Source organism: Watersipora subatra, chromosome 5 (assembly GCF_963576615.1).
Source record: "Watersipora subatra chromosome 5, tzWatSuba1.1, whole genome shotgun sequence".
NCBI classification, from domain to species: domain Eukaryota; kingdom Metazoa; phylum Bryozoa; class Gymnolaemata; order Cheilostomatida; family Watersiporidae; genus Watersipora; species Watersipora subatra.
The window spans coordinates 1,112,444-1,123,736 of record NC_088712.1 but is presented as its reverse complement, the minus strand read 5'-3'; the positions used below and the strand labels follow the sequence as shown (position 1 = coordinate 1,123,736).

General features: G+C 29.4%; 1 protein-coding gene across 1 annotated transcript in view; it reads right to left on the bottom strand.

Annotated features, from left to right (window-relative positions):
* Positions 1 to 454: 454 nt before the first annotated feature.
* The window catches only part of LOC137396718 (muscarinic acetylcholine receptor M1-like), a 31,444-nt gene continuing 20,605 nt past the window's right edge, over positions 455 to 11,293 (bottom strand). Inside the window, exons 7-8 of the mRNA XM_068083027.1 lie at positions 1,637 to 2,265; positions 455 to 594 (exon numbers count right to left, since the gene is read on the bottom strand). Of these exons, the coding sequence (XP_067939128.1) occupies positions 455 to 594; positions 1,637 to 2,265 (769 nt within the window). The remainder of the gene's footprint in view (positions 595 to 1,636; positions 2,266 to 11,293) is intronic.

The window sequence follows — 11,293 nt, the reverse complement described above, 5'->3', positions numbered from 1 at the left end:
GTCTTTCGATTCTACTTGCCATTAAATATATATTTGCTGATCCAATTCATTCACTGTCTAATTTGATTAAAAAGTTCAGGGCCACTCATTGTATCCCATATTATTAGTATTTCTAGTTGTTGCTGAGCTAGTAATTACCTTACAGTATATTCTTGTATTGTGTCTTCATTCTTCCATGACACACCTATGTTGAAGTATAATGTCATCTTACTTAGACATTATATTCTCTACTTGGCAATTTTTACGGTTTATCTGGAAGCTTGTTTCCTGAGTCATTGAACAACAGTATCTGCAAATTTAACAGAAATCGTAAAAAATAGATATTTTAGATATATACAAGTTTTGTTTAAAAGTTTTTGTTAACTGCCGCTGTTGACTCCAGCTGTTTACCATCTGATACAATCGCACACAATGTGTAACATTTAGAAGTCTTTCAGATTTTACTGCAGCACCGTCAGGTTGTGATCAAGTCAACTCTCCGCTTCTGCTTGACTTTGCATGTGATTATTTTTAAAAATGTCTGTCGGAAAGTTATGTTACACAGGGCGTAGCACAGTGGGTTTACTGTACTGTTTAGGTAGCACAACCAATAGCCTGCAAAAGAGTTATTGACTGTAATGTTTAGGTGGTAGAACCAATAGCCTAAAATAAAAATGTTTACTGTACTGTTTAGGTAGCACAACCAATAGCCTGCAAAATAGGTGTTGACTGTAATGCTTAGGTGGTAGAAGCAATAGCCTAAAATAAATATGTTTACTGTACCGTTTAGGTAGCACGACCAATAGCTTGTAAAAGAGTTGTTGACGATTGTTTAGTTAGACCAACCAAAAGCCGGCAAGAAAAGGGTGTTTATTGTAATGTTTAGGTAGCGCAAATATACATGATGTTATTTACAAATGATGCACAGAACTACAAATGTACATGTATTCACACAATTTTCGCAGTACTACAACTATATGCAAAATTAAACAGTACTAGGCACACAAGTTGTACAGTAACATGTACAAAAGCTGTACAGTACTATATACCAAAGTTGTACAGTACCATATACAAATATAAGAAACACATTACAAATCTTTGATGTGATTGGTTTGGGTATATGTATGCAACTCTTACAACTGGGTGTAATTTATCACTTATTAACTGTGCAGTCAACACTGCAGTAAAACAAAAAAAATTCAACTAATGTAAATGTCTATTGAATCACATGTGAGGGTTTATGAAGCTTATGTAAGCTGTCAGTATGACAGGTCTGATCAGGAGGGAATTGTTTAAATGTCATAATCAGCTTGATCTGAGTGTTTTAACTGCGATCAAGTTTTATCGATTTTAATGATCAAACATTCGGCAGTCAAATCACTTCAAACATCAAAAGCAATCCAAAATGATAGTAAAGTGCCAATACCTTCCGATAAAATATCCTAAAATCTTGTGCAAGTTCATTTTTCAATCAACAACTTATGATTGGCCTATTTATTTGGCCATTATCAAATATGGTAAAAAGACAAGTTGCCCTTGCTCACGTAATCAGAAATACTACGGAAGACAAATAGTTGTAACAAAGTCACATGATGTTTGTAATATACTTGCTCTGCCGTACAAGTAAATTAGTCAAGCGATAAAGATCAACACTCACCTATTTTGTAGAGAATGTCTGGTATGATGTTTTCATTGAACGCATTGATGACAGTGAAGACCATGTATGGACTCCATGTGAGAATAAACGCCAACGAGATGGCGCTTATTGTCTTTGCTGCCTTACTTTTTTGCCTCTTTTCGTGACCTTGTATTTGTCTTTGAGTAGCGGCCTTTTGTGGGACTTGAGATTCATTTTGTTCATGCTCTTTGTTTGAGATTGGTGAGCAATCACCTCTGTCCTCCGTTGAACTGCTGCTGCCAGCAGCAGCTATCAGTGGTGTGGGCCCCAGGTCTGGTTTGACATTATATTGTGTAAGAGTGTTTGAAAATAGTTTGTGTGAACCCTTACTTCTGGCTGCAATGTGATTGTTCAGAGTTGTGGGCTCAGGTGATGGAGTTCTTTCACTAAAAGATGTAGTAAGGCGTTCCACTATTTCAGTAAAGTCTCTGGATTCATTTTTAACATTTTCTCGAGAGAAAGCTCTGTTAAGGAAGGCTGAGAAGGAGGGTATGCTTGAGGTTTGCCTATTGGAATTCAGAGAAAGGTTGTCCCAGTTATTTGCGTGGCCATGTTTGTAGCCAGATGTGTGGGTTAAACTCAGGTCTGAGCTGTCGTGTTCATCATCCCTACAGACAAATCAATAGATTTGCTTCTTTTTAACACCCTAATACGGACTTCAATGACAACATCTTAAAAACTTTATTTATACATCAGCCACCTTAGCCTCTTAAAAGCTCTCCCAGCGCAATAAGCCTGCTTATATAAACCTTTCCTCTAGTATAATTCGGCTTAAAATGCAGACACTCCAATCACATTGGTTCTCATAATTCTAATGAACACTTGATAAGGTTATGCGATGTTGATAGCGGGGCTTACACATTTTGTGGGTGCTGAGGCTACCGAAGCCAAGGTTACTTTAAATAGAGAACATACTATTTATCTCTATGTTCTACGTTTCTAGTTGTACATAAGCTTCATGATGTTGGTAAGCAAGTTTCCATATAGCATAAAGTTAAAAGAAACTGCAATTGTCTTATTCTAACGGCACAAATTCTAGAACAGCAATGACTCTTTTCGACAAGTTTTGTACCGGAACTCTTGTAACTCATTAAAAGAGTTGTGAGCTAACGACACTTAATATACACTGATGATAGAAAACCACAACCTTAAGGAGCTGTGGGAAAAATATTATAATATTATGATGTATAATAACATTATAACATAACAAAAATATAACAAATATTATACACTGGCATCATCATACTGTAAACATAGATAAAGGTAGCTGTAGCTTAAGGTTCTTGAGTGCCTGATGTGCAGATGACAGATTGGGGCTTACTTCTCACAACGGACAGGAAAGACAAACAATATTGAAATGCTCTCTCCAGCTGGACATGTTTTCAATCATCAAGGTTTCTTTGCCACTTGACTCAGACATACCCAGACAAAATCACAGAACCACTGTTTATGTAGCAGGGGCCTTAAAAATGCACAGCCTACGTCTTTCCTAAGCAAAGCAGACATCCCACTCAATTTTGAGAAACTGCCCCCTCATAGCAGGCAGTTTCTCAAAATTGAATGTGCAAGCTATTAGATTACTAGCATTATATTGTTTCTTTATATATTGTACGCATGTCTATTATAAGGCAATATATATTGTACATGTGTCTATTATTAGGTACTATATATTGTACACATGTCTATTAAAAAGTACTATATATTGTACATGTGTATATTATAAGGTACTATATTTTGAACACATGTCTACTATCAAGTACTACATATTGTACACATGTATATAAAAGGTACTATATATTGTACACATGTCTATTAAAAAGTACTATATATTGTACACGTGTATATTATAAGGTACTATATATTGAACACATGTCTACTATCAAGTACTACATATTGTACACATGTATATAAAAGGTACTAAATATTGTACACATGTTTATTATAAGGTACTATATATTGTACAAATATATATTATAAGGTACTTTATAATGTACACGTGTATATTACGAGGCACTATATATTGTACACCTATGTATTATAAGGTACTTTATAATGTATACATGTCTATTATAAGGTACTATATATTGTACACATGTATATTATGAGGTACTATATGTTGTACACATGTATATTATAAGGTACTTTATATTGTACACATGTCTGTTATAAGGTACGTTCTATTGTATACATGTCTATTATAAGGTACTATATATCGTACACATGTCTATTATGAGGCACTATATATTGTACACATGTGTATTATAAGGTACTTTATAATGTACACATGCATATTATAAGGTACTATATATTGTACAAATATATATTATAAGGTACTTTATATTGTACACATGTCTATTAAAAAGTACTATATATTGTACACGTGTATATTATAAGGTACTATATATTGAACACCTATGTATTATAAGGTACTTTATAATGTATACATGTCTATTATAAGGTACTATATATTGTACACATGTATATTATGAGGTACTATATGTTGTACACATGTATATTATAAGGTACTTTATATTGTACACATGTCTATTATAAGGTACGTTCTATTGTATACATGTCTATTATAAGGTACTATATATCGTACACATGTCTATTATGAGGCACTATATATTGTACACATGTATATAAAAGGTACTAAATATTGTACACATGTTTATTATAAGGTACTATATATTGTACAAATATATATTATAAGGTACTTTATATTGTACACGTGTATATTACGAGGCACTATATATTGTACACCTATGTATTATAAGGTTTTTTATAATGTATACATGTCTATTATAAGGTACTATATATTGTACACATGTATATTATGAGTTAGTATATGTTGTACACATGTATATTATAAGGTACTTTATATTGTACACATGTCTAATATAAGGTACTTTATATTGTACACATGTCTATTATAAGGTACTAAATATTGTACACATGTTTATTATAAGGTACTATATATTGTACAAATATATATTATAAGGTACTTTATATTGTACACATGTCTATTATGAGGCACTATTTATTGTACACATGTGTATTATAAGGTACTTTATAATGTACACATGTGTATTATAAGGTACTAAATATTGTACACATGTTTATTATAAGGTACTATATATTGTACAAATATATATTATAAGGTACTTTATATTGTACACATGTCTATTATGAGGCACTATTTATTGTACACATGTGTATTATAAGGTACTTTATAATGTACACATGTGTATTATAAGGTACTATATATTGTACACATGTCTATTAAAAAGTACTATATATTGTACACAGGTCTATTATAAAGTACTTTCTAGTGTACATATGTCTAATATAAGGTACTTTATATTGTACACGTGTATATTACGAGGCACTATATATTGTACACCTTTGTATTATAAGGTACTTTATAATGTATACATGTCTATTATAAGGTACTATATATTGTACACATGTATATTATGAGGTACTATATGTTGTACACATGTATATTATAAGGTACTTTATATTGTACACATGTCTATTATGAGGCACTATATATTGTACACATATGTATTATAAGGTACTTTATAATGTACACATGTGTATTATAAGGTACTATATATTGTACACATGTCTATTAAAAAGTACTATATATTGTACACAGGTCTATTATAATGTACTTTATATTGTACACATGTCTATCATAAGGTACTATATATTGTACACATGTCTATTATAAGGTACGTTTTATTGTATACATGTCTATTATAAGGTACTATATATCGTACACATGTCTATTATGAGGCACTATTTATTGTACACATGTGTATTATAAGGTACTTTATAATGTACACATGTATATTATAAGGTACTATATATTGTACAAATATATATTATAAGGTACTTTATATTGTACACATGTCTATTAAAAAGTACTATATATTGTACACGTGTATATTGTGAGGTACTATATATTGAAAACATGTCTACTATCAAGTACTACATATTGTACACATGTATATAAAAGGTACTAAATATTGTACACATGTTTATTATAAGGTACTATATATTGTACAAATATATATTATAAGGTACTTTATATTGTACACGTGTATATTACGAGGCACTATATATTGTACACCTATGTATTATAAGGTACTTTATAATGTATACATGTCTATTATAAGGTACTATATATTGTACACATGTATATTATGAGGTACTATATGTTGTACACATGTATATTATAAGGTACTTTATATTGTACACATGTCTATTATAAGGTACGTTCTATTGTATACATGTCTATTATAAGGTACTATATATCGTACACATGTCTATTATGAGGCACTATATATTGTACACATGTATATAAAAGGTACTAAATATTGTACACATGTTTATTATAAGGTACTATATATTGTACAAATATATATTATAAGGTACTTTATATTGTACACGTGTATATTACGAGGCACTATATATTGTACACCTATGTATTATAAGGTTTTTTATAATGTATACATGTCTATTATAAGGTACTATATATTGTACACATGTATATTATGAGGTAGTATATGTTGTACACATGTATATTATAAGGTACTTTATATTGTACACATGTCTAATATAAGGTACTTTATATTGTACACATGTCTATTATAAGGTACTAAATATTGTACACATGTTTATTATAAGGTACTATATATTGTACAAATATATATTATAAGGTACTTTATATTGTACACATGTCTATTATGAGGCACTATTTATTGTACACATGTGTATTATAAGGTACTTTATAATGTACACATGTGTATTATAAGGTACTAAATATTGTACACATGTTTATTATAAGGTACTATATATTGTACAAATATATATTATAAGGTACTTTATATTGTACACATGTCTATTATGAGGCACTATTTATTGTACACATGTGTATTATAAGGTACTTTATAATGTACACATGTGTATTATAAGGTACTATATATTGTACACATGTCTATTAAAAAGTACTATATATTGTACACAGGTCTATTATAAAGTACTTTCTAGTGTACACATGTCTAATATAAGGTACTTTATATTGTACACGTGTATATTACGAGGCACTATATATTGTACACCTTTGTATTATAAGGTACTTTATAATGTATACATGTCTATTATAAGGTACTATATATTGTACACATGTATATTATGAGGTACTATATGTTGTACACATGTATATTATAAGGTACTTTATATTGTACACATGTCTATTATGAGGCACTATATATTGTACACATATGTATTATAAGGTACTTTATAATGTACACATGTGTGTTATAAGGTACTATATATTGTACACATGTCTATTAAAAAGTACTATATATTGTACACAGGTCTATTATAATGTACTTTATATTGTACACATGTCTATCATAAGGTACTATATATTGTACACATGTCTATTATAAGGTACGTTCTATTGTATACATGTCTATTATAAGGTACTATATATCGTACACATGTCTATTATGAGGCACTATTTATTGTACACATGTGTATTATAAGGTACTTTATAATGTACACATGTATATTATAAGGTACTATATATTGTACAAATATATATTATAAGGTACTTTATATTGTACACATGTCTATTAAAAAGTACTATATATTTTACACGTGTATATTATGAGGTACTATATATTGAACACATGTCTACTATCAAGTACTACATATTGTACACATGTATATAAAAGGTACTAAATATTGTACACATGTTTATTATAAGGTACTATATATTGTACAAATATATATTATAAGGTACTTTATATTGTACACGTGTATATTACGAGGCACTATATATTGTACACCTATGTATTATAAGGTATTTTATAATGTATACATGTCTATTATAAGGTACTATATATTGTACACATGTATATTATGAGGTAGTATATGTTGTACACATGTATATTATAAGGTACTTTATATTGTACACATGTCTATTATGAGGCACTATATATTGTACACATATGTATTATAAGGTACTTTATAATGTACACATGTCTATTATAAGGTACTAAATATTGTACACATGTTTATTATAAGGTACTATATATTATGCAAATATATATTATAAGGTACTTTATATTGTACACATGTCTAATATAAGGCACTATTTATTGTACACATGTGTATTATAAGGTACTTTATAATGTACACATGTCTATTATAAGGTACTATATATTGTACACATGTCTATTAAAAAGTACTATATATTGTACACAGGTCTATTATAAAGTACTTTCTAATGTACACATGTCCATTATAAGGTACTTTATATTGTACACGTGTATATTACGAGGCACTATATATTGTACACCTATGTATTATAAGGTACTTTATAATGTATACATGTCTATTATAAGGTACTATATATTGTACACATGTATATTATGAGGTACTATGTGTTGTACACATGTATATTATAAGGTACTTTATATTGTACACATGTCTATTATGAGGCACTATATATTGTACACATATGTGTTATAAGGTACTTTATAATGTATACATGTCTATTATAAGGTACTATATATTGTACACATGTATATTATGAGGTACTATATATTGTACACATGTCTATTATAATGTACTTTATATTGTACACATGTCTATTATAAGGTACTATATATTGTACACATGTCTATTATAAGGTACGTTCTATTGTATACATGTCTATTATAAGGTACTATATATCGTACACATGTATATTATGAGGCACTATTTATTGTACACATGTGTATTATAAGGTACTTTATAATGTACACATGTATATTATAAGATACTATACATTGTACACATGTCTATTATAAGGTACTATGTATTGTACACATGTCTGATATAAGGTACTATATTTTGCATACATGTCTATTATAAGGTATTATATATTGTATACATGTCTATTATAAGGTACTATATATTGTACACATGTATATTATGAGGTACTTTATATTGTACACATGTCTATTATAATGTACTTTATATTGTACACATGTCTATTATAAGGTACTAAATATTGTACACATGTTTATTATAAGGTACTATATATTGTACAAATATATTATATAAGGTACTTTATATTGTACACATGTCTATTATGAGGCACTATTTATTGTACACATGTGTATTATAAGGTACTTTATAATGTACACATGTCTATTATAAGGTACTATATATTGTACACATGTCTATTAAAAAGTACTATATATTGTACACAGGTCTATTATAAAGTACTTTCTAGTGTACACATGTCTATAATAAGGTACTTTATATTGTAAACGGGTACATTACGAGGCACTATATATTGTACACCTATGTATTATAAGGTACTTTATAATGTATACATGTCTAATATAAGGTACTATATATTGTACACATGTATATTATGAGGTACTATATGTTGTACACATGTATATTATAAGGTACTTTATATTGTACACATGTCTATTATGAGGCACTATATATTGTACACATATGTATTATAAGGTACTATATAATGTATACATGTCTATTATAAGGTACTATATATTGTACACATCTCTATTATGAGGCACTATTTATTGTACACATGTGTATTATAAGGTACTTTATAATGTACACATGTATATTATAAGGTACTTTATATTGTACACATGTCTATTATGAGGCACTATATATTGTACACATATGTATTATAAGGTACTTTATAATGTATACATGTCTATTATAAGGTACTTTATATTGTACACATGTCTATTATGAGGCACTATATATTGTACACCTATGTATTATAAGGTACTTTATAATGTATACATGTATATTATAAGGTACTATATATTGTACACATGTATATTATGAGGTACTATATATTGTACACATGTTTATTATAATGTACTTTATATTGTACACATGTCTATTATAAGGTACTATATATTGTACACATGTCTATTATAAGGTACGTTCTATTGTATACATGTCTAATATAAGGTACTATATATTGTACACATGTCTATTATGAGGCACTATTTATTGTACACATGTGTATTATAAGGTACTTTATAATGTACACATGTATATTATAAGGTACTATACATTGTACACATGTCTATTATAAGGTACTATATCTTGTACACATGTCTGATATAAGGTACTATATCTTGCATACATGTCTATTATAAGGTATTATATATTGTATACATGTCTAATATAAAGTACTATATATTGTACACATGTCCATTATAAGGTAATATATATTGTACACATGACTATTATAAGGTACTATATATTGTACACATGTCTAATACAAGGTACTATATATTCCATACATGCCCATTATAATGTACTATATATTGTATACATGTCTAATATAAAGTACTATATATTGTACACATGTCTATTATAAGGTACTCTATATGGTACACATGTCTATTTTGAGGTTCTATATATTGTACACACGTGTATTATAAGATACTATATATTGCGCAAATGTTTATTATAAATCAGTGTATATTGTACATATGTTTATTATAAGGCAATATATATTTCCGACGCATGCGTATTGGCTCAATAATGACAACGGTTATGGTTCACATAGTCGACAAACAATTCTCGAGAAGACAACAACAACATATGAAGATATGCTGTGAACCAGTCGTTAGGGACTTTCACTTTTCAAATTAATTTATAAAATTTGACGCTTTGCATTATGTTAAATTTCTTGTCTAATATGAAACCTAAACTTTACATCAATTCTTTGCAATCAAGGGTATTAATGCGCAACGAGATTATAGGGTTCTACATTTTATAGCAATTATGGTTGCGTCCACTATCATAGTACGAGGTGATCTGTGCCGATAAGGGGTTATTATGTAATTAGCCCTTTGTTTCATAATTTCAGGAGTTTTTATGGCAGCAGTTTTTTGTGCTTATTTGCTGCGTTTCACAGAAGAAACTTGAAATTCAAAACCGTATTTGAATTTAGAAATCAAGCGATAAATCACCATTACACAGCTATCTCGGTGATACAATTGGCGATATATTTTTAAATGATTAAAATATTTGAATAATTTCCTTAAAAGTTAAGCCTTAACCTCTACTCAAACCACTGGCCTGCTATTACAACACTGCTGTTTATTATCATGTTATCATAAGGAAAATGCAAGTTTGGAGGTCGTCTTCACACCCCCAAACTCGGACAAGCCCACTTAGACTCGGACATGCCCAGCCAAGATCACAGAGCCATTGTTTATGTAACCAATTGTCTATGTAACTGTGGCCTTAAAAACATTACCTGTCTTAAGCAAAGCAGACATCACACTCAATTTTGGAAAATTGCCCACTCATAGCGGCCAAGTGCAGACAATTAACTTATTAACATTCTAAAACTACTGTATACACTCTGAAGGATAAAAATATTCGATGGATTTAATAGTTCGCCATTTCGCAAACAGACGATTCCGCGAGTCTTTAAAGTTCAGAAATAATTAGTTCTATTTTTAAGCACAAGGGAGAATAACTACTGTCTCAAATTAAAAACTAGTCGCTAGGCAAAAGTAGTAAACGTAGCCGAGTTCCCATTTTTTTAAATCATTGCCTTGGCTT